At 37.2% G+C, this 26,518-nt stretch overlaps 1 protein-coding gene across 2 annotated transcripts in view; it reads right to left on the reverse strand.

Moving 5' to 3' along the window:
- Positions 1-3,015: 3,015 nt before the first annotated feature.
- The window catches only part of LOC105219897 (uncharacterized), a 201,268-nt gene continuing 177,765 nt past the window's right edge, over positions 3,016-26,518 (reverse strand). For both annotated transcript variants that reach the window (XM_054227504.1, XM_054227505.1), the window contains 2 exons: positions 10,840-11,183; positions 3,016-3,275 (listed from right to left, as the gene is read on the reverse strand). In XM_054227504.1, coding sequence (XP_054083479.1) covers positions 3,031-3,275; positions 10,840-11,183 — 589 coding nt within the window. In that variant the 3' untranslated portion in view covers positions 3,016-3,030. The remainder of the gene's footprint in view (positions 3,276-10,839; positions 11,184-26,518) is intronic.

A 26,518-nucleotide genomic window follows, 5' to 3' on the forward strand; every position in this document is an offset into this window, starting at 1 on the left:
GGTCGCAACACACGCTGCTGCACCGCATTAACAGACGCGACGCTGGGCGACAAGCGGCTCCTCGAACTAGCGGTATCCCGCCACTGGCAACACAGTGCCACATCAGCACGACGTCAGTAGCCTAGGCCGCAATCCCGCCGGTCAACAGTCCTCAGCAGCGTCGTAGTCACGCTACAGCGGCTGCTAGGATAAATATTCGCCTAGGGGACCGGGATGGCTAAATGAGTCAAACCGAAAAACACACTCATACCACTTCACCACACAGAAACACCTCAATCACCACATAACCAAAAACACAACACTGATACGCTACATCCACCTCATCACGCCAGAGAACACTACACGTTAACACACACACACACACATACATCAAAACACGATGACACCAACCAGCATACTAATTTCAACAAAAAAGAAGGGAAAGCATACCGCATTACATTTAAATAAAATACATTTTTATAACGATTTGTTGGAAAACAAGTGCGTTTTTCTTTTCTTTTAAAGAAAGTGACCTAAATCGAACGTGAACACTAAGGTGAGTAATTGTACAGATAGGATGGGATCATGTGAAGAAGTTCACGTAAATGAGGAAAGTTTTTGATTGTCATTTACTTGGGAGTGGCCAGAAACGATTCTTCTCCACATGATTCAAGCAGCTCACGACTTCCGGTTTTAGACCAAGTATCCTCTGGCTAGCTAACAAACATCCGTTTGAAGGCGAGCTTAAGTGAGAAGGCAAACTCGCTTCTGCGGTTGTGCGTATGGTTTGGGACCCACCACATAAAAACCAATGAAAAATCAAAGAAAGCCTCGGATGAGACACCCCTTTTGATGACGACCCCTGCAAACGTTTTAAGGATAATTATTTAAGGTGCATGTCCCTGGAATGTCCGGACCCTTAATTGCGAAGGTGCCTCTGGCCAGCTGGTTGATGTCCGCAAATGACTAAAAGCTGATATCACCGCCATCCAAGAGGTGCGATGGACGGGACAAGGACGGAAGAAGTTGGGTCCTTGTGGCATCTACTACAGTGACCATATAAAGGAGCGCAAATTTGGTGTTGAATTTGTGTTGGGAGAGAGACTCCGTCGCCGAGTCCTGGCATTCACCCCGTTGGATGACCGAGCGTGTGTTACAATGCCAATATAAATTTAAATCTTGTGTTGCTGGGTATCAAGAATTATCTAAACAACTGAAGAAATTAAAAAAAATAAATGAAGATAACTCTGCATTAGAACAAAACCCAACAGTTGTGTGAGACATATCTTCTGACGACAGTGCTATTTTTAAGCCAGTCTATAGAAAACGTACACTATTGTTATCAACTAGCGATGAGTAGCTGTACTCTTGTTTCCTATTTTGTTCTCTTAACTTTTTTTTATTCTTATGGATTGAGTTTAAATTGTAAACTAAATTTATTTTATTGTAATAAATATGAAATGTTTTGTTTTATTAGTACTTAATGGAGTTTAATACAAATTTTTTTGCACGGGTTTTCAAGAAAATATCTGATTTCTTAAGTTGTAGAACAGATCCCCATATTTACATCAAATGTTTATTTTTATACTCTCGCAACAAAAGTTGCTACGAGAGTATTATAGTTTTGTTCGCATAACGGTTGTTTGTAACACCTAAAACTAAAAGAGTTAGATATAGAGTCATATATACCAAAATGATCAGGGTGACGAGTAGATTTGAAATCCGGATGTCTGTCCGTCCGTCCGTCTGTCCGTCTATGCAAGCTGTAACTTGAGTAAAAATTAAGATATCTTGACGAAACTTGGCACAAATATTCCTTGGCACCATAAGAAGATCAAGTTCGAAAATGGGCAGAATCGGACCATTGCCACGCCCACAAAATGGCGAAAACCAAAAACACATAAAGTGTCATAACTAAGCCATAAATGAAGATATAAAAGTAAAATTTGGAATAAAGGAGGGGGCATATTTGGATGTAATTTTTTTGGGGAAGTGGGCGTGGCCCCGCCCACAAATGGGTTATTTGTATTTAACTCGCAAACTAATAAAGCTATAAAAACCAAACTTTCTGCAGTCGGTTCTCTTACATACCCCACCACACACCATGAAAATAGTTGAAATCGGATAATAACCACGCCCACCTCCCATACAAAGGTTAGGTTGAAAATTTCTCAAAGTGGGTTAACTCAAAGTGGAAAATGGGCGTGGCATCGCCCACTTATGGGTCAAAAACCATATCTCAGGAACTACTCGACCGATTCGAATGAAATTCGGTATATAATATTTTCTTGACACCCTGATAACACGGACAAAAAATGGGCGAAATCGGTTCACAACCACTACTACTTTCCTTAAAACTCAATTTTGAAATCCATCTTATTCCTTCACTTTATAATGTAAACATAAGGAACCAATGAAGATAACGGAATAAAACTTTACACAATTAGTACATATCATCTCTGGCTTCACTTGTGAAAAAATTGTCGAAAACGGACCATAACTTTTCAAGGCCCCAGATATCGAACATGTTGAACTCAGCGCCTAAGGGTAAATTTTAACCGAAAATATGGGTAAATCTCTCAGATATCTCAATTTAATTCAGAGGAAATTGTTTTCTTCTAATAGTGTGTCTCTGTTCCAAAAATTATTAAAATCGGGTCATAACATTTCGATATACCTCATTGTAGGTTTTTCAAAAGTATCTTCTCCTAGCTCCCATATACCTAATTATAGGTTTTTCAAAAATACGGTGAGCTTTATTCCGCATATACGTATTGGTTAAATTTCTTCAATAAATTGCGAGAGTATAAAATGTTCGGTTGCACCCGAACTTAGACTTTCCTTACTTGTTTTACACGATTTTCTTAGGAACGTACCAAAAAAGGATTTTACCGTACATACACATACACGTAGATTTGTTTTTTTTAACATATGCCAAGATACTTATTTATCAATTAATTTCGTCAAGTTTTGTTATACTTTCCGAAGAAGGATACTTGAATAAATGATATAGAAATTAAATATTGAATACTATATTTCTTATTTATTTCTTTAACACTTTAAATTACGTAACAATATTATAATTGACTTAATAATATAAAACAATACTTTATTTTTATATTCAAAATTTATGGAATAGTAATACATAATTTTCACAATAGGTATTGCTATGATAAAGAAATTAGGGTAACTGCTACTTCCACTATTAGGAAATTTCGGTCCACTGATACTGCTATTATTGTTGTCATTGTCAAAATTACTGTGATTGGCATGTTGCATTGCAGCTGGAGTTTCACCTTAAAGTAAAAAAAGAAAATTTAATTTCACCATGAATGGAAAAAAATTATTATTTATTTTCTGAAAAATGGGTTTTAAATGATAATATATGAACTATACCAGAAATAAGATATTTTTCGGAATACAAATAAGGAAAACAGCATGCCTGAATGGTTTTCCTATAGAGTTGGACACCTAGCATCTAATCTTAATAACATGTAGAAGTAATAACTCCCGAAAGCTGGCATACGGGAGTCTTTAATCCATCAAAGATAAAACTCCTACGTACTCCTAGTACCCTGTATTTCGTATGTACAGTACTTTTCGCTTAATTGCACATCGAAATTTGCACAAATTTTCGTTCAATTAACCGGGGAATCAATTAACAGATACTCGCTTAATTGGACAATTCGTTCAATTAAAAGAATCCCGTTTACATGAAAAGTTTGTTCAATGACAGGAATCATTCTTATTTGGACCATTTGGTGAATTAAGCGATTACGTGGGAATCGAAATTTGAAAGTTGTTTTGTCTTATTAAATAGTACAATATTAAAATATCCAAAATTATGAAATCGATATGATTAAAATTTCAATAATGTAAAACTTTAAACGCGTTTATCTCAAACCTCGAATTTTGAATTCATTGGACACGATTTCTTGAAGTTATAAAGCGATTCTGGTGAAAACTTTGCACACATATTTATTACAACTATTTTTCCAGTCAGTATATGGCGAAAATTTGTCCACAAAAGTTAGTTTTTTTTGTTCAAAATTTATCAAAAATTTAATTTTTAATCTCTTCTTTTTTCCTTCGTTTATTATCAACAAATATTTTTGGTTTGTTGATTCTTTGTAGAATATACAAAGCCCACATAATGAGTAATGATGTCTACGGCAAGAACTTTTTTTTGGACACTTCATGGAAGATGAGGTACTAACGGCTAAGCTTTCGGAATTTATATATATAAATTTTACAAAATACTGTTTAAATATGTATATTAATATGCTGAATGAAATAAGTGATTGTGTACATTAAAAAAATTGTAAATATATTCATGTTTTCAACCTCTTAAACCCACCTAACCCCTAAAGGAAACTGCATACATATGTACATATGTGCACTTAAAGTTTTTCAAATATTTGAATATTTTTTACCATTATAAGAAAAAATGCAATAACAATTTTATGTATTATACTAACATATCTATGAATATATTTACGTATATATATATTTGGTATTCAAATTTATTATTAAAAAGTTATACAGTGTTGATTAGAATATTAGTTTTTTCAATAATATTATTTGGTGGAATTAACCGGGGAAATTTAAAAGTAAAATGCTTTTTGATGACATATATTTTGAACCAACTAAGCGGGAAAATCAAATAACCGAGTCCAATTATCCGAGAAAATTTACATGTGCTTTCACATGCTATATTTTTTGCCCGATAACACCGTTCAATTAAACGGGGAAACTAATTAACCATAGGGTCAATTAAACGAAAAGTACTGTAGTTTCAAACTCGCGCGTTTAAATTATTTTTGAATCGATATCAAACAAGCAAACACAAACAAAACAAGTAAGGAAGGGCTAAGTTCGGGTGTAACCGAACATTTTATACTCTCGCAATTTATTTATTTAACTTAATTAATATTATATAATACACAATTTGACCCACATATTCGTCATATATTGTATAAAGTCCATTGAAAGTTGGAAACCCTAATATTAGGTTAGAAGCACCGAGGTCCTCATGTTCGATATATGGGGCCTTGAAAACCTATGGTCCGATTTCGGCGATTTTTAGAAATGGGCCGCCACACTATAAATACAGTATTTGTGCAAAGTTCTGCACCGATATCTTCACTAGTGCTTACTTTATATATTGTAAAGTAAACGATTCAGATCATCTTCTAAGTTCTGGTATATAGGAAGTAGGCGTGGTTGTAAACCGATTTGGCCAATTTTCACAACATATTATTGGGAGGCAAGGAAACTATAACAAACCAAGTTTCATTGGAATCGTTCGAGTAGTTCCTGAGATATACTCGCTATGAGATTTTTGACCCATAAGTGGGCGAAGCCACGCCCATTTCCCATTTTGTAAAAAAATCTGAGTGCAGCTTTCATCTGCCATTTCTTATGTGAAATTTAGTGTTTCTGACGTTTTTCGTTAGTGAGTTAACCCACTTTTAGTAATTTTCAACCTAAGGAGGTGGGCGTGGTTATTATCCGATTTCTTTCATTTTTGGACTGTATTAAGAAGTGGCAAAAAAAAACAACTGCAGAAAGTTTGGTTTATATAGTTTCATTGGTTTGCAAGATATATACAAATAACCGATTTGTGGGCGGAACCACGCCCACTTCCCCAAAAAAATTACATCCAAATATGCCCCTTCCTAGTGCGATCCTTTATTCCAAATTTTATAACTTAATTTATGGCTTAGTTATGGCATTTTATGTGTTTTTGGTTTTCGCCTTTTGTGGGCGTGGCAGTGGACCGATTTTTCCCATTTTCGAAAGCAACCCTCTCACGGTCCCAAGGAACATGACATCCGGATTTCAACTCCACTCGTCATCCTGATCATTTATATATATATAACCCAATATCTAACTCTTTTATTTCTTGGTGACACAAACAACCGTTATGTGAACAAAACTATAATACTCTGTGCAACAGGTTGCGAGAGTATAAAAAGTGAGTTAATCAAACATAATTGCATATTTAATGTACTACAATAATTTCTTTAATAGGGAAGATTTAAAAAATAAGAAACATAAAATGGGAAAAAGGATATATAAATTGCCCAACCAAAATATTGTTTTTATACTCTCGCAACAAAAGTTGCTACGAGAGTATTATAGTTTTTGTTCGCATAACGGTTGTTTGTAACACCTAAAACTAAAAGAGTTAGATATAAAGTCATATATACCAAAGTGATCAGGGTGACGAATAGATTTGAAATCGGGATGTCTGTCCGTCTGTGCAAGCTGTAACTTGAGTAAAAATTAAGATATCTTGACGAAACTTGGCACAAATATTCCTTGGCACCATAAGAAGATCAAGTTCGAAAATGGGCAGAATCGGACAATTGCCACGCCCACAAAATGGCGAAAACCAAAAACACATAAAGTGTCATAACTAAGCCATAAATGAAGATATAAAAGTAATATTTGGAATAAAGGATCGCACTACGAGGAGGCATATTTGGATGTAATTTTTTTGGGGAAGTGGGCGTGGCCCCGCCCACAAATGGGTTATTTGTATTTAACTCGCAAACTAATAAAGCTATATAAACCAAACTTTCTGCAGTCGGTTCTCTTACATACCCCACCACACACCATGAAAATAGTTGAAATCGGATAATAACCACGCCCACCTCCCATACAAAGGTTAGGTTGAAAATTACTAAAAGTGGGTTAACTCACTAACGAGAAACTCCAGAAACACTAAATTTTGCAGAAGAAATAGCAGATGGGAGCTGTACTCAGATTTTTTTACAAAATGGAAAATGGGCGTGGCATCGCCCACTTATGGGTCAAAAACCTCTCATATCTCAGGAACTACTCGACCGATTCGAATGAAATTCGGTATATAATATTTTCTTGACACCCTGATAACACGGACAAAAAATGGGCGAAATCGGTTCACAACCACTACTACTTTCCTTATAACTCAGTTTTGAAATCCGTCTTATTCCTTCACTTTATAATGTAAACATAAGGAACCAATGAAGATAACGGAATAAAACTTTACACAATTAGTACATATCATCTCTGGCTTCACTTGTGAAAAAATTGTCGAAAACGGACCAAAACTTTTCAAGGCCCCAGATATCGAACATGTTGAACCCAGCGCCTAAGGATAAATTTTAACCGAAAATATGGGTAAATCTCTCAGATATCTCAATTTAATTCAGAGGAAATTGTTTTCTTCTAATAGTGTGTCTCTGTTCCAAAAATTATTAAAATCGGGTCATAACATTTCGATATACCTCATTGTAGGTTTTTCAAAAGTATCTTCTCCTAGATCCCATATACCTAATTATTGGTTTTTCAAAAAATACGGTGAGCTTTATTCCGCATATACGTATTGGTTAAATTTCTTCAATAAATTGCGAGAGTATAAAATGTTCGGTTGCACCCGAACTTAGGCTTTCCTTACTTGTTTAATTATCCTTTTATATGGGGCGATAATGCGAGTTTATTTCAATGACATTGACATCTAATAGTTCTTTTTATGTACTTCATGCAAAAAAAAATTTTTTTTATTACATTAGTGCTTTAAAAGAAGATATACATACTCACAAATAAAGAGATATGTACTCATATATATAAGCAAGAAATAAATAATGCTGTGCTACTGCTCTCAATTTTTTGCTACCGCTATGCCAGAGCATAGCGCAAAATTTAATTTTTTGCTCCCGCTCCAGCTATAGTGTTTTACCTAGCAAAACTCGGAGCAGAGTAGAGCACATACTTTTACATTGTTATGCTAGGCTATACTGTTCTCGACAAAGTGGGCAAGAGTAAAATGAAATGCTACGAGAGTAGCGTAGTTTTTCAACCGCTGCTATAAACTAATCATACTGTGTTTTGTTTGAATCCTTGAACGTTAAGCAATTTTGGCTTCAACAGCATATAATAATAATAAATTTAAAACACTATACCATTCGAATTATGAATGTAACATATGCTTGTTTATATTAGGGCAATTCAGAGTCTTGTGCGTTTGACTTTCCAAAATTGTGCACTTGCAAATATTTACCATCAACTGTGAAGGTGTTTTTGCGGTTTCTTTGTAACATTTGTTGCAAAACAGCTGATTGGTGAAACAGAACATTGTTTATAAATAAAAGCTTCACATTTCCAATTTAAACATGACGAACAAAAGTTTTAGGGAAAATAGTGTTTTAGTGCTGTTTCTTTGCAAGGGTGTAGAAGGTGCAACGCTATACATTTTGTTAGTGTAAAAGCAAATATATGCTATTTTGCAATTGCAAGGATGCAAGACTATTTGCACCAGATTCTGAATTGCCCAAGGCATTATTACAATTGCGAGAGTATAAAATGTCCAAACTCTCGCAATAAAGTACTTCTATTAAATATTTTAACGAAAATATAGGTAAGTGCCTCAGATATTTTAGAGAAATTCAGGGAGGAATATTTTTTCATCATTTATGCAGTTCTTAGATTATATATATTTAATAATTTATATATAATATATAATTTTAATAGACATTTATTTAGGGGGATGGATGTCCATTTAAAGTCTAAAAATACGTAATTATAATTCAGAAAATGGTGAAAACCGAAAACGTATAGTGTCATAATTAAGCCATAAATACTGTTATAAAAGTAAAATTTATTAAAAAGGATCACACTAAGAAAAGGCATACTTGGATGTTTTTTTTGGGAAAGTGGGCTGTCGCCGTACAAATCTCGTAATCTACTAAAGTTACATTAAACAAACTTGCAGTCTCTTCCCATACGTACCATTACACACTATAAAAATAGGTGAAATCGGATAATAACCACGCGCACCTCCCATACGAGGGTTCTGTTGAAAATTACTAAAAGTGCGTTAACTCACTAACGGAAGACATCAGAAACATTAAATATTACGGAAGAAACGGCAGCAGGAAGATGCCCTCAGATTAAAAAAAAATGGAAAATGGGCGTGCCGTACCGCACTTTCGAACAATTTCAAGGCAATTCGGTACATAACATTAATGACACGGATTTAAAAATGCCGAAATCGGTTCACAACCACGCCTACTTTTCATGTAACTCAATTTCGGTTGCACCCGAACTTAGTCTTTCCTTCTTATATAAGTACATATATAACACTACATATATCTCGTTTAGTTTGATGACTTACAAACATCCGTTATGTGATAACTCTAATACTCTCTAATACAGAAGTGTTTACACTCCTACTGGGCGCCAGCCATAACGGCATCGAGGGCAACGAAATCGTAGACGGGATTGCCAAGATTGGTGTGCAGCTGGCACCCGAAAACGTGATCGACATTGGCAAACCCATCCAAGACCATAAATCTTGCGCAACATTTTCCTCTCGAAAACACCTAGTGTCGTCTCATCGGATGTTGACATCGTCCACGCTTCTGCGCCATAAAGAAGGACGGGAATGATAAGGGACTTATAGAGTTTGATTTTGGTTCGTCGAGAGAGGACATTACTTTTCAATTGCCTATTCAGACCAATGGCTTGTCTCACGGTAATTGGCACAAATTGTGGGCTCTCCCTTTTTATAGATTGGCCAGAGCACACTGATATTACAATCGTGAGGCATGCTTTCTTCCGACTATATTCTACAATGAAGCTGATGCATGCACCTTATTAATTCTTGGTCGCCGTAGCTGAATAGCTCGGCTGGTAATCCATCGGCGCCCGCCGCTTTGTTGTTCAACTGGATAATTGCTATTCGAATTTCATCATGGTCGAGTAATGGAACTTTTGTTCCATCGTCATCGACTGGGGAATCGGTTTTGCCATCTCCTGATGTTGTACTTTCACTACCATTCAGCAAGCCAGAGGAGTATTTGCTCCATAAACCCAGTATGCCCTGGACATCGGTTTACAGATTACCACCTCGGTCACTACATGAAGATGCTCCTACTTTTCAAGCATTACCCCTATCGACCAGCTTCTCAAGCTCTTCATACTCCCGCATTTCGGCCTGTTTCTTTTTTTGTCTGCAAATGCGTATTGCTTCTCTCTTCAGCTTTCGGTATCTATCCCGCACGTGTTGTAGTCGTTTGCAACGCTGCGAGACGGCAATCCTCTAACGTCCCAGCTAGTTTTTTGTCGTTGCGGAAATCCGATTGTTTCGGCTACAGCAGTACCCAACGAGTTTGAGATGCTGTTCCCGATGATGACGAGTGCTTTCAGAGAGCAGGAGTTCAAGTCGAGTAGAATATTTCATGGCTGTCTGTTGCGATTGCAGCTTTTCGACGTCGAACATTCACTGTGTTTGTGGACGGGCGTTCTTTGCTGCACAGAGGCGAGTGCGTATCTTCGCTGCTACCAGATAATGGTAGAAGTCTATATTCGGTTATCGGTCTTTACGCACGTCTTGAATACTGTCTTCCGTCTATCACAACATGATCGATTTGGTTACGCGAGTTTCGATCAGGAGACGGACATGTTGCTTGATTAATTTTCTTGTGCCGGTATCTGGTACTACAGACGACCATATTTCAGGCCCCAGCTAAGTCAATCAGCTCAGGTCGTTTGCCGATGTTTCGTCATGGAGGCTGAATTTTCCGACTGTTGTGCCAAAGACACCTTCTTCACCCACCCTAGCGTTAAAATCGTCAAGCACGATTTTGACATCGTGGCGCGGGCAGCGCTCAGAAGGTTTCTAATCGGAGGCATTTTTCGATTTTTCATTGGTAATTCATTTTTATGTGGTGGGCCTCAAACCCTACGCACAACCGCAGGAGCGGTACTGTACATACATGTATTCATAACATTATATTTACTTATAAATATGAATGTTGTATAATATATGGTACATATATAATAATTATGTTTAGTAATGCTAAATTAACTTACCTCGTAGAACGTGCACAGTGATGCTAACTGCTCTGGCATTCGAAGGAGCACAAGTATAATTACCTGCATGATGAAAATGAACTACCTCTAAAGTCAATATACTGGATGTAGGCGACAACAAATATGGAGATAACTGGGATTTAGATGCTGACGTTATTGATTTGTTAGTAAAATGTTCTTTATCTTTGTTTTCAATACGTTCACTGTTAAGTTTTTTGTTTGATAGAGTTAAGGAGTTTTCTGAATTTTGCGATCCTTCTGTTATAGCAGTATCCATCACCGCAGCCGAAGTAACCGAAAAACCCTCTTGTGCATCGTAATTAACCATTTTGTTGTTATGATACCTATAATAAATCAAATGTATAAGACAATTTAATACCGAATTGTCACAATGTGTTGTGTACGGCTATTTAATTAATATTAGATGACGTAGCATTTTTTAGACATTTTGAACGTGATTATTAATCACTTTAACCATCCATATAAGGGTTGTTGAGTAATTCGATAACACTACACATCAGGCAATGTTAAGCAAATTTGTTGCATAACATTATCTTCACATCTTACGAACAGGTTCTTTAACTTTTCAATGTATGTATTACATGTGATTGGCGTGGAAACCGTTTAGCCGGTTATAGCCGAATCGATGATAGCGCGCCACTTCTCTCTTTACCTCACAGTACGGCGCCAGTTTGAGATGCTAAGTAAAACCAGGTTGCTCTCCACCTGGTCCTTCCAACGGAGTGGAGGCCTTCCCCTTCCTCGGCTTCCTCCGGCGGGCACTGCATCGAACACTTTCGGAACTGGAGTGTTTTTGTCCAAAATTTCTGAATAGTGGGCGTAAGCCCGGTCCCTACTTTTGGTTCTAAAACCATATCTCAGGAACTATTCGATCAATTTCAAAGAACTTTGGTGGGTAATATTTTCTGGGCATCCTAGTATTGTGTATATAAAATTTAATGAAGAATGGTTCATAAGCACTTAAATTTCCCATATAACTTAGTTTTAAATTCCATCTGATTTTATTTTCCAATAATATAAATCAAGAACGAATGAACAAACAAATATTGCATTTTACAAAATGTGCTATTTACAAAACAATCGAAATCGGACTTTTAGTGTCCAAGGGTCTAGAAAACTGAAAAGATGACCTCAGTGCCTACTGATATTTTTTGTTGAAAATATCGGTAAATTTTTCAAATATCATATAAAAATTCAGAGAGAATCTTTTTCTTCTAATAATGTGATTCTGTGGCAAAAACGTGTTAAATAGGGTCAAAACTTCCCCAGGCTCCCATTTACATAATTTAAGATTTCAAGCGAAATGAGTGAAATCGGTCCAGTGAGTGAATACTGCAGCTCTGATATATTATATGTACATATGTATGTTACGACAAGTTTTGTGAAATCGTGAACTTTAAAAAGGGCATGGAATAAATTATTAATAAGATGGTATAAAAGGGTTGAACTCATATTATTATAAGAAATGGAAAATAGGCGTTATAGCATTTTTAGACAAGAGCTAATTCATCAATTAACCGGTCTCTGTACGATTAAAATGCTGATTAAGATTTACCATACAAAATAAAATCTACATTTATTTTTAATTGAATTTTAATCGACTTGAAAATCAAATGCAACCCTGCGGCAAAAACATACGATATGCGTTCTTTATCTGCGATTGGCTGAGTGTTTTGATAGAAAAGCTAAGGTAGATGTTGCTGGTAAAAAATATTGATCAGCTGATGAAACTTACCAACTTCTTATGAAAAGCAAAAACAAAAATGTATAACAGCTGATCGGTTATCGAGTAGCCGGCAGTGTATAAGACAAAAAAGGAATTCTCAATAATAATTTTAATTTATCTATTAATTTGGCTGTCTAGAAACGCTATTACCCCGCCAACTAATGAGTCAAAAACCATATCTCATTAACTACGCAATCAAGTTCAATTTCTCGAAATTCGATTCGACATTGTCCTGACATCCCAATAATCCAGAAAAATTATATCAACAAAAAATCTTGGATGTAATGTGGCTAATGGGCAAAAATAGTTGAAATCGGTCCATAGACAACTTAATTGTTAATAATCAAAATACTTATAGATTTTGTTCTCGGTTTGCTTTGCAAAAGCTAATTTTAAAAAGAACTTTCGAAATTAATGTGGACTGATTGCAATGGCAATATTGAAATTTATTACATTACAAAATTCGTTCTGAAATATTCTGTTTATAAAAGAAGAATTCTTTACAACTGATCAAGCACAGCAAAAACACTTTAAATAGCACACACAGCGAATTATATTCGCTTTCACGTCACTTCACCAACTGATCAACACCAAGAAGATGCAACGTCATTTGATTTAAATTTTTTCTTTCTACAATAGTCAAAGTACCTAACGGTTCTTGCATATTTCTCCACTCTCCGCTCATATATATATCAGCACTACATACGCATGCACACTGATCTACAAAATATTTGTACTAGCGCTCCGACACGGCCTTCCTGACAAATTACACGTCCTCCTTCAAATGACACTATTCTAACACGCCAGATCTTATTTATCTTTATTGTTTCCAAACATTTCATTAAATCTTCTCTACATAAAATTTTAGGCATTTAGACAAAATAAGCAAATTATTTTATATCAGTTCACAAATTCTTTTCATTAGATTTTCTTCTTAACCATACTTGATAATTCATATTTAGCCTTATCAACTGGTGTAGTTCCTTTAACACCCAATTACCGACCGCCGCTGTAACAAATTCATCTGGTGCGGTCATTATATTTCCTCTTGGGATTTCAAGATACCTACCGCGGCTTCCATATTTTCATTCCCCACTTGGGAATCGGACACTTCTCCTCTGGGGTCGTCCAAATCTTCATCAACTTCTTCGCATATCTGACTATTTGGCAATGCTCTCAAGAATTCATGCTCATCCTTATAAGTCCTTTTGCTTGTTAATGATTTTAAAACATACCTATCTCCATCTAGTAATTCGATTATTTCAAATGGACCTTTATATTTTGGGTCAAGCTTTGTTTGTTCTTATACCCCTTACAGACTGCAGCGTTAATCCGGATTAATTCGAGAGTTATATCAGTTAACTCCGTTGCTAAATCCGATTTAGTCCTCAACATTTTAGAGAGTTAGTGGCTATTATTCTTATCAAACCTATGTTTGTCGTAACGAGCATTAGCTTCCATATTTCCCTTAGCTTGTTTTCATAAAGATTCCCTATGAATTCAATTTTCAATAGGCAATAGGCCAAAACGTCTAGCTTCCTTAGCGATTTTCATTTCTTGTGGGCTGCCCTAGGAAAAAACAAATTTTGTGAACAAATCAAAACAATTTCGTACTCCTTTAAATCGTTTTTTCCACTCATCTTTCCCGTTACGTATATATGCCCTTTGTGCAACGGAATGTCTACTTTAGGAATCGGATATGATTCAGCCTCCATTTTCCCAACTAATTTACAAGTTTTGCAATTTTCAACAAATCTAGCTTTTAGCGAATTGCAATCAGTAAATACTACAAATTTACGACCCTGTAAATAATGACGAAAATGTTTATAGGCATTGAGGACTGCCAAAGCCTCAAGCTCATACGAATGGTGTTTCGATTCAGCAGGTAATGTGCATTTACTAAAATATTCAATAACATTTTTTCCATTCTATGTAGCAATATTGCCCCATAGCCAATCGAACTGGCATCCGTTTGTAATTATGTGGTATATTAAGGGTCAAATATAGTTATCACTGGCTCCTGGGTTAAAACAAATATTATTTTCGAGCCAATTCTTTTATGCTCTAACAGCCAAATGATGTCAGAGCTTTTCTTTGAGGTAAGCGAATACTACCGAAAGTAAGAAGCTAGCCCTATAAATTGTCTCAATTGCGTCACCGTTTTTGGCAGTGGCAAATATGTCAACGCTTGAATTTAGGGCGAATTTGTCCATTGCTCACTTCAAATCCCAGATATTCTATCCTAGTTTTAAGAAAGGAACACTTTGTTCCATTGAATGAAAACCCAGCCTTGCTCAAGGTTTCCAACACAAGCTGCAATCGGTCTAAAGCTTCATCCTTAGTTTCGGCCACAATCAAAACATCATCGATGTACACGATGGCATAAGTGTATGCAATATTACCTAATTCTTTAATTATACCGCGCGAAACACAGTTGGAGTTTTTCAAACCAAAAGGCATAGTTACAAATTCATATTGACCTTCGGGCGTGACAAAAGCGGTGCGCTCAATTGGATCTGGTTGTACCGGTATTTGGCAGAAGCCGCTAGTCATATCGAGACATGAGAAATAACTTGCCCCACGTAATCAAGCAATCTGGTCAGAAGTTAAAGGCAAAGGGCAGTTGTCTCCGACTATATTCTCATTCAAGGCACGGTAATACACACAAAGACGATTCTCTGAATGCCTACTTTAGCTTTGGCGAGCCGGCTAAACCTGCTCCTACCAACAAACAAGGCAAGTGCGAGAAGGATGAGTCATCACAGCGACCAATTGAACAGCATCCAAGCTGGCGCTGTCCATTGTGGTACCAATAAAACTCCCTGTGGATCAAAAACCTTTAAGATTCAGCAAAACGCTTGGAATCCGTTACAAATTTCTTAAGACGGCTAATATCGATTCTAGCCAATTCGCTAGGATCGCCGTAAAAAGGCCTTCCGAGGTGTTTCAACATCAGTCTGACAAAAGCTGGACAATGTAGAATGAAATGCTTAGATGATACCATCTCGCCTTCCTCCATACAGGTTTGGCAACTTGCATCTGCCACGATCCCAAGTTTCACCGCATGGGTGGGACAATGTCCTGTAAGTACACCCATGATGGCGCTGAGGTGGACCTTGCCCAGAGAAAGCAGTTGAAAAGACCGCTTACGCTCCACAGAGGGCCAAAAGGACCTCGCCACTGCACAAGTACTGGTAGTTGACCAGCGTTTGACGAGCTCATGCGTAGTCTGCATGTCCAGCTCTATTGCGCAGGTGGACCATGGACTACCAATGCGCTCCCATTCCGACGTCAATGTAGCTAGGGTACCCTGCCTTGCAAGCTTGTCCGCTATACAGTTACCAACAATTCCGCGGTGACTGGGTACCCACACTAGTCGGATCGCAAAATATCTGGAAGCTATTGATAAGGATCTAAGACACTCCTTAACTAGCCCAGAGCGTACTGTCATCGATTCCAATGCCAGTATTGCCGCCCTGCTGTCGGAGTTAATACATACCTCTCTAAAAGCGGCCACCATACGGTGCAGTGCGTCCACTGCTACTTTGATCACAGCGACCTCTGCTTGGAAGACACTACAGTGGTCAGGTAGCCTAAAGCTGGTATTGATAGAGAGCTTTCTGCAGAAAACTCCCCCTCCCACCTTTCCCCTTAGCTTCGATCAGGGATGCAATCCAACCGACGGAGAATTTCCGAATGCCCCTGCTTGGGACCGATCATGTACCCAGCGTCTCTGAGTCTGACAGCGACCTTTGCCGCAGTGCACCTACCGGCGATATCAACAGGTGCGACATGTAAGATGGCATTTAGAGCCATTAGCTCTAAATAGCGTTCCGCTGATTCCACTGAGAGCCGCTCTTTGGACACGCCCCAGCTGCTTAGCTAGTGTGACTTTCTTGAGTGCCCTCCACCAGACGACAACGCCATAGAACATTATAGGTTTAATAATGGCCTCATACAACCATCATGTGAATAAGACGAGTTCCGTTTTACTCGGGTTTATGGGTAAGCCACTTCTAAGTGCCCAGCGGGTTACCACTTCTAGGTAACCTTGGGTCATCTCATATACGGTGTTTAGGAATTTTCCTTTGACCAAGAGGGCTACATCATCAGCATAGGCCGTCACTCGACAGCCCTGATTTTCAAGTTCCCCCAGTAGGTCGTTCACCACCATTATCCAGAGCAAAGGGGAGAGAACGCCACCTTGCGGGGTACCCCTATTTACAGTCCGGAGCGCATTTGCACTTCCCCACTCCGCAAAGACAGTTCTGTCGCTGAGCAAGCTGTAGATGAGATACTTAAGGTTCGCTTCTACCCCAAGACCGCTTCCGGTAATTTCTAGGGATTTTTTCCCTTATGTACAGATCCATGAGTCTCTCCAGCGTCTTCAAGAGGAACGAGGAGAGGCTAATAGGTCTGAAATCTTTTGCAGTAGCGTGAGAGCTTTTCCCAGCTTTTGGGATGAAAGACACCTTAACCTGCCTCCAAGCCTCCGGAATATGACCCAGTCTGACGCAGTTCGCGTAGATCGGGGGAGCTGCATGATACCTTGGCCGCTCGCTGTAGCTGGGCAGTCTCCAAGAAGACCGTTTGGCCTTCTTCATTTCAGACTTAAAAATAGCAAGTCCCACCTTATACAAAGCCCAGTCGTCGACTAGACCACTTCTACGGGCTTTATTGAAGAACCTTTGACTTGAAGACCTGAGCTCCGAAAGTTCCGACATCCACTAAAGAGGTTTCCCTTTGCCTTTCTGAGATCTCAGAGGACAGGAACTTTCAAGGGCCATCCTGCACCCAGAACTGAACGCACATGTTCATTTTTGAACAATAGATGAGACGAAAATACAGACATACACTGAGAAAAGTTTTATGGATGTTATAAAGTTTTTGTCAGATAAAAACAAAAATTATTATCAGCTGAAGAGCTCAAAGGGCCTAGCTGTAGTAATTAAAGGTAGACTCTAGTGAAATCAAAGAAGCTCTTGAAGAATGTGACTTTGAAGTAAAAATTGTCATAAACATCTTTAATGGAAATAAAGTAAAGGGTGATTTTTTAAGAGCTTGATAACTTTTTAAAAAAAAAAACGCATAAAATTTGCAAAATCTCATCGGTTCTTTATTTGAAACGTTAGATTGGTTCATGACATTTACTTTTTGAAGATAATTTCATTTAAATGTTGACCGCGGCTGCGTCTTAGGTGGTCCATTCGGAAAGTCCAATTTTGGGCAACTTTTTCGAGCATTTCGGCCGGAATAGCCCGAATTTCTTCGGAAATGTTGTCTTCCAAAGCTGGAATAGTTGCTGGCTTATTTCTGTAGACTTTAGACTTGACGTAGCCCCACAAAAAATAGTCTAAAGGCGTTAAATCGCATGATCTTGGTGGCCAACTTACGGGTCCATTTCTTGAGATGAATTGTTCTCCGAAGTTTTCCCTCAAAATGGCCATAGAATCGCGAGCTGTGTGGCATGTAGCGCCATCTTGTTGAAACCACATGTCAACCAAGTTCAGTTCTTCCATTTTTGGCAACAAAAAGTTTGTTAGCATCGAACGATAGCGATCGCCATTCACCGTAACGTTGCGTCCAACAGCATCTTTGAAAAAATACGGTCCAATGATTCCACCAGCGTACAAACCACACCAAACAGTGCATTTTTCGGGATGCATGGGCAGTTCTTGAACGGCTTCTGGTTGCTCTTCACCCCAAATGCGGCAATTTTGCTTATTTACGTAGCCATTCAACCAGAAATGAGCCTCATCGCTGAACAAAATTTGTCGATAAAAAAGCGGATTTCACATTTCGAACCGAACACTGATTTTGGTAATAAAATTCAATGATTTGCAAGCGTTGCTCGTTAGTAAGTCTATTCATGATGAAATGTCAAAGCATACTGAGCATCTTTCTCTGTGACACCATGTCTGAAATCCCACGTGATCTGTCAAATACTAATGCATGAAAATCCTAACCTCAAAAAAATCACCCGTTACCACAACCCATGTTTAGAATTGAATTGCTTAAAAAGAATGAGATGCATCCAATATATAATTTAAAATATTTGCTGCACCGTAGAGTAACCGTAGAAGAACTACACAAAAGAAACGGACCGGTGCAATGCACCAAATGCCAAGAGTATGGGCATACCAAATCATTTGCACTCTACGCAGTGTTTGTGTGGTATGTGGTGATTTACATCCCACATCAAAATGTACATATCCTCAAGAAAGAGGATTTAAACAAAAAATGCAGCAATTGTGGAGGAAGTCAGACTGCCACCTACAGGCGTTATCCTGTTTATAAAGATTTGAAATCGAAGTTGTCACAGGGAATTCAAGCACGACTTAACCAAATGCTACATACTCCCCGTAATGAAATCATAGATATCACAGACCATATTCCAAAATCTAGTAATATTAAAAATAATACTGTACAAGGGAGCTATGCCAATGTTGTAAAAGGCAACAATGTACAAATGCAACCACCGCAAAATCCCCCAAATGGTGGTATTGAAACTATGATTATAAATCTTACGCAATGTATGACGCAATGACTATGCAAAATATGATACAAGATTTAATAAAATCACAAAACCAAATGCTGACAAACGAACTGGTTAAAATATAAAAAATATGTGAGTAGCCACATTAATATTGATTTAATGTTTAATAAATACAGAAAGAGATATTGATGAAAGTATAAGAGAATTCAACGATGAAATATCAAATGCAGCTGTCATAGCAACACCAAACAAAAATAATAAACCATTTAGCCGAAGAAAAATCACTAATAATGAATTAGAAAAGCTTGTAAATGAAAAAAAGGCGAGATAGACGTGAATGGTAGTTAAATCGCTCCCCTTTTACTCAGCTGCAACTAAAATATGCTGTACGAAAACTAAAAACAGTGCCTAAACGTGAGGAGAATACCACACTCACAATTATATAATGTACAGTAATAGTCCGAAATAACGAACACATTAATTGTCAGGCCTGTTCGTTATATCGTATTTTTCGTTAATTCAAGTACCCACTTAGAGGTATGTTTTTTAATAAAAATGAGTTAAATATCCGTAAATTGCAGTTTAATAAATTGTTTTTTAATTATTTGTTAAAAAATGAAAAACCATAACAAAACAATTCAAATCCAACAAATTCTTCAAAAATGGACCAATTCTGACAATTATATTACTATTTGGGTGCTGATCAATAATTTTAAGCTTTTTTATAAAATTCAAAAAATTTTCACTTTGCACATTTCTTTTGAAGTTTTCATGTTTTATTTTTAATTCAGGTTCTATGTTATTTGATTGCTTTCTCTTTCTTCATATGTGTTCTTCATGTTGTTCGTTAAACCGAGTACTTACAAATCACCGATGTTCGTTATTTAAGGTACTCAATGTAACAAATTTGCTTGTTCGAATATTCGTTATTTCGGAAAACTACTGCACAGTGGTTCCGCTTGTATGAAGGCGCGGTCATAAATACTTCCCGTTGAGATATCGCTATGAAATTTTCACCAAAAATCTTGAAAAATATTTTAAATATATATTAAAAAAATTGGCCCCATCGAACGACTAGGTCCTATAGCTCCCATAGAACAAGAATTGCTATTATATGGCAATGATGTGCAAAAATATTTCTCATGGCCATGGTTGGAGCGTCAAAACTTTCAGTAAGGCTTTGGAAAAAAAAGTTAAGAAAGCGAGAAAAAAGCTGAACATGATTTGTCGTTAAAGTTTCCCTCATCCAAACCCCTTATTCCACCTATAAGAATAATATCATATAAAAAATTAATGTAGGGAAAAAGCAAATTATCAACCAATTTAGTACAGTTCATTTTTGCACTGCCATTCAACAGCCATTATAATTAGAACAAAAACTTATAATGTATCCTCTAGTAAACCGTACACAGACAAAGACGATTTATCCTTCTTTCCAAGCTTCCTTAGCCCAATTATGATGAGTTTGAACTTAAAAACAGTTAATTCAAAGGCCATTATTATTTTGACGATTGCAAATACATCCGCAACTTTCCGCACCCACCTTTAGCACTTTTATTACCTTAAGACTCTGCTAAATACTATATAAAATTCAATTAAAGGGGGATCGCGAGGGAACACAATTAAAACTTTATGTAAACACATTGAAGACGCAGAAAAAAGATCCACAAAAATATAGGTGATATAAAACACTAATTTCACAAAAAATACAAGTATCGTTAGTCTCAATTAATTTCACAAGTTAAAGTAAATACCTTTAGCTTCAAAATCCATTAAAAGTAATCTTGATTCGTTAACCTGAACAATTACCAGAACAAATGGAAGTCCTTTGTTTCTGCGAAAATAAAAAAAAAATTCTGATGTGCTTTAAAAAAAATCCGGTTGTTCATGCATTTAACTCTATTTTTAGAAAGTACCGTTAGATTTTTAGGAAAACCCGGTTTGTTAATAGGAAGTGTGGACAATTTAGAGGCCATCGGTATACATTTTGTCGAAAAATCGTGAGATGGATTTTTCGTTTTTTGGCCTATGGCGGAACCACTGTGTACTGTATGTCCAAATTCAAAAAAACGTAATTCTCTTTGGAAAGCCAATGAGGCCTCCAGTCGACTCCAACTTGCTTATAAGAGGCTTGGGTGGAAACTGGGCACGAAGTGACGAGGATAAGGGAAATTGTTTTGCAAATCACCTAGAAAAGGTATTTCAACCTAATTGCCCAAAGAACAGTTTTAAGCTGCCAATCAAGCGCTAACGAGTCGCTTGGGTCTATTTAAACATCACCTTCTGAAATTATTAAAATCATAAAAAACTGAATCCAAAAAAGTCGCTAGGACACGATAAAATTACTCCAAAAATGCTAATTGAGTTACCAAATAGTGCTCTCCTTGCTCTTTAACGCTATTCTCAGTTTCGGGTACTATCCAATTTTATGGAAAAAGTCGCACATCATCATGATAGAAAAACCAGGTCTTTAACTAGACACAGCCGTCTTCAAACAGACCAATCAGTCTTCTACACTGTCTTTCTAAAATATTTGAAAAGGTGTTACTATCAAAGATATCCTTTCCTCCATGAAAATAATATAATACCAACGCACCAATTCGGTTTTCGTGCAAAACGTGGCAATGTAGAACAAGTAAATAGAATTACTAACGAAATCAGAAGGGCGTTCGAGTATAGAGAGTACTGTTCTACTATTTTTCTAGAAGTGGCTCAGGCGTTCGATAAAGTGTGGCATGACGTGATTTTATACAAGATTAAAAAAAGGTTACCACTCGAAATGCTTAAAACCTTGGAATCTTATTTAAAATATAGAAAGTTTACTGTCAAAGTAGGAGACTTCATATTTGATGAACGACCAATAAGAGTTGGTGTACCGCAGGGCAGTGTTTTAGGGCCAACTTTATACATAATATATACAGCAGACCTTCCAACAGCCAGTAATGTTTTGACATCAAATTTTGCGGATGGCACAGCTTTAGTGAGCCGAAACAAATGCCCAATTATAGCATTTTGTCGAAGAATGGCTAACCAACTGGCGTATAAATGTAAATGAACAAAAGCGCAAGCATGTTACATTTTCACTAAGACCAAAAACGTGCCCGGCAGTTAAAATGAACAATATTTAAGTACCCCAAGCGACTGAAGTTATATATCTTGGTATTCACTTGGATAAAAGGCTCATATGGAGAAAACACATATCGAGCAAAATAACCTGCATGGAGATAAGAGCAGCAAATTTAAATTGGCTTTTAAACAAAAATTCCAAACTTAGCCTAGACAACAAAGTTCTGTTATATAACGCGGTCATAAAGCCGATTTGGATGTACGGAATTCAACTGTGGGGTACTACCAATATCGATATAATTCAGAGATTCTAATCAAAAATGCTTAGAACAATCACTTGCTCACCATGGTACATGCGTAATGAAAATATCCATAAAGATCTTGGTATTCTCATGGTAAAGAAAGAAGTAGAGAACAGCAGAAAAAAATTCTTATCCAAACTCCGAAATCACCCAAACCCATTGGCTAATGTTTTAGTACATTCTTGTAATCAATCACGTCTAAAAAGAAGAGATATGCCAGCACACTGAAGAGCAACGTTTCACCAAAACAACTCAATCACCCACCAAAACAACTCAATCACTCAATCTCTTTGAAGAGCAGATTCAATAAATAAACTAATATTGAAAAAAAAATCAAAACATCAAATATTTGTCCATTACAACGTGCAATAAAACCTCTAAACAAAACTGTTCAATACTTATATTAGAACACTCAGCTCCGGAGTCGAACCAAAATGGAACGGACTCACCTGATAAATTAATTATTCCCCTAGTTGGAGCCACCGTGCAAATTTCTACACACTCATCTTAGATCTTTACTTCGTTACCCGCTGGTTCGGATTTTGAAATATGATGTAGCGTAATGTCACATTTCGTTGCACTTCGTGTATTGGAACGATATTTCACTCCAGAATTTCGGCTCCCGTTCTTATTGTTTCCTTTTGCGTTCTGTCCCCTTTGCAGTCGACTACGGCATTCGGCAATATTATGGCCAATCTTTCCGCAATGATGACACTTTACTAGGAACTTGGACTTCTTCAGCTCTGGGCCTGTTGAATATTCATCTTCATTTGTATAACGCTTCTTAAAAGCGTGATCCTGCAGTTGTTGTTGTAGCTCATTGCGACTCTATATTGGTGATTGGTGGTATATACCCTTTGTTGCGCTGGGTCGATTTGTGTCATATGTCAACGGTATTTTTTTTTTCAAGTATTCAGCTTTCCACTTGGACATGAGTGACGTAACTATTCGAATTCGATATTCTGCTAATTCTTCTCCAGATTTGTCCCGATTGTCTCCACTCCCACGAAGAGTTGAATAAACAGCATATTTCTGATAGCCATTGAGATGCGCTGCTATATAGCGCCCTGCTTAATATCATCACAAGTGCGTCGCCTTCTAAAAGATTTTCAGCAAATATAAGGTCTACCGTTCCACACCATGCAGAGGCATCCGCTCCAGCAGAATCGGAATTAAACATTGGCAAATCAACTTGGACTGGCCTTGCGTCTGTTAACGGCCTTTGAGTCTCAATGGACTTGATATTGTCCATAAGATTCCGGTTCTGTGCTTCAAAGGCAGCAAGGATCTGGTCGGAACCTTGAACTGTAGGCTCAGCCAATCCCACTTCTGATGTAGAATCCTCTAGTATACGATTCATTATTATACTCTCGCAACAAAAGTTGCTAAGAGAGTATTATAGTTTCGTCAACATAGCGGTTGTTTGTAAGTCCTTAAACTAAATGAGTTAGATATATGGTTAATATACCAAAGTGATCAGGGTGACGAGTAGAATTCAAATCCTTATATAGTCCAAAAATGGAGGAAATCGGGTTATAACCACGCCCACCTCCTATACAAAGGTTATGTTGAAATCTACTAAAAATGCTTTAATTCAGTAAGGAAAACCAACAGAAACCTTTAATTTCATTATTAAGAAGATACAGAAGAGCCGTACTTAAAATGGTATACAACATTTTAAATGGGCGTGGTTCCGCCCCTTTATGGGTCAAAAACCATCGGTTCACAACCACGCCTACTTCCTATATACCAGTACTTTGGAGACGATCTGAGCCGTTTACTTTCCAATATATAAAGTAAGCACTAGTGAAGATATCGGAACAGAACTTTGCACAAATTCTACATTTATAGTGTGACACCGCACTTCTCAAAATCGTTGAAATCGGTCCATAAAATTTCAAGGCCCCATATATCGAACATGAGAACTTCAGGGCTAGTATACTAGTCATTTAAAACTTATAAATCTTCCCACACTCACTAGTCGCAGAGAAATGCTAGGTATAATATTCCTAGTAAAACTTCTGAATGGTTTAGTTTGTAGTTCATTCCTTTTGTCTGATATTAAGTTTAATGTCCCATTGCGTTCATCCAGGCAGTTTAGACCATTATTTCTAAAATCTTCTAGAACAAATTTTGAGTTAAATGAACCATTCCGCCTAATATGTCATGATTTTAATTCGCATTCCAGCACATTTGATCCATCTGACTCAATATTTAGCATCAAAAAAACTATTTTGTCTTCTCTTAATAAGTAATATTCAGAAATTTTTAATTTTTGTTTTTATAAATTTCTAATTCTCAGCTGTTGAAATGTTTGTTTCTGTAGCTGAGCAGTTTGAGAACCGGACGCTTAAAAATCTCTTGCCTTTCTAGACTCGGCAAATTCCGCTCGTATGCGGACTGCGCCCCACGCGTCGGTTGGGCGGGAGGAGGGTAATCGTTTGGGTTAATAATAAAAATTGTGTGTGATATTAATAAAATTAAATAAATAATTTGCAAGAGTATAAAATGTTCGGTTATACCCGAAGTTAGCCCTTCCTTACTTGTTTTTATTTTATTTTTATACTCTCGCAACCTGTTGCACAGAGTATCATAGTTTTGTTCACATAACGGTTGTTTGTGTCACCAAGAAATATAAGAGTTAGATATGGGGTTATATATACATAAATGATCAGGATGACGAGTAGATTTGAAATCCGGATGTCTGTCCGTCTGTCCGTGCAAGCAATAACTTGAGTAAAAATTAAGATATCTTAATGAAACTTGGAACACATGTTCCTTGGCACCCTGAGGAGGTTGCTTTCGAAAATGGGCAAAATCGGTCCACTGCCACGCCCACAAAATGGAGGAAACCGAAAACCTATACAGTGTCATAACTAAGCCATAAATAAAGTTATGAAAATGAAATTTGGAACATAGGATCCCATTAGGGAGGGGCACATTTGGATGTAATTTTTTTGGAAAAGTGGGCGTGACCCCGCCCCCAAATATGTTTTTTGTATATAACTCGCAAACCAATAAAGCTATATAAGCCAAACTTTCTGCAGTCGTTTCTTTTAGCCATTTCCTTATACAGTTCAAAAATGAAAGAAATCGGATAATAACCACGCCCACCTCCCATACAAAGGTTAGGTTGAAAATTACTAAAAGTGGGTTAACTCCCTAACGAAAAACGTCAGAAACACCAAATTTTACATAAGAAAAGGCAGAAGAAAGCTGCACTGAGATTTTTTTACAAAATGGAAAATGGGCGTGGCGTCGCCCACTTATGGGTCAAAAACCATATCTCAAGAACTATTCGACCGATTTCAATGAAATTCGGTACATAACACTTTCTTGACACCCTGATGACACGGGTGGAATATGGGCGAAATCGGTTCACAACTACGTCTACTTCCCATATAACCCAATTTTGAATTCCATCTGATTCGTTCACTTTATAATGTATTCATAAGGAACCAATGAAACTAGCGGAATAAAACTTTACACAAATACTGTATTTGAGCTGTGACATCACTTGTGGAAAAATTGTCAAAATCGAACCATGACTATTCAAGGCCCCTGATATCAAACATGAAGAACTCAGTGCCTAAGGTTAATTTTTCACCGAAAATATAGGTAAATCCCTATAATATATGTAAATCCCGAATATATGGGTCGAATTGTGTTGTCTTTATAAAATTACATCAATAAATTGCGAGAGTATAAAATGTTCGGTTACACCCGAACTTAGCCCTTCCTTACTTGTTTTCTTTACAGCTGATCAAACACAGTAAAAACACTTTAAGTTTATTACTCTTAAGAAGAGCACACTACAAATTTCTAACACACAGCGATCAACACCAAGAAGATGCAACGTCCATTTAGTTCAATTTGTTCTTTCAATAATACTCAAAGCACCTAACGGTTCTTACATATTTCTTCGCTCTCAGCTGAAAACGAACAGACCTCACTCAGTAACAGTTATTTTCCATTCCTGTTACAATGTGCGCATTTACAAATCAAAATACCGCAACACATGCCGCCTAATGCGTCGCCTCAGCGTCGCCATTTTCAAACAACTCAGCT

This window comes from Zeugodacus cucurbitae, chromosome 3 (assembly GCF_028554725.1).
Source record: "Zeugodacus cucurbitae isolate PBARC_wt_2022May chromosome 3, idZeuCucr1.2, whole genome shotgun sequence".
NCBI classification, from domain to species: Eukaryota; Metazoa; Arthropoda; class Insecta; order Diptera; family Tephritidae; genus Zeugodacus; species Zeugodacus cucurbitae.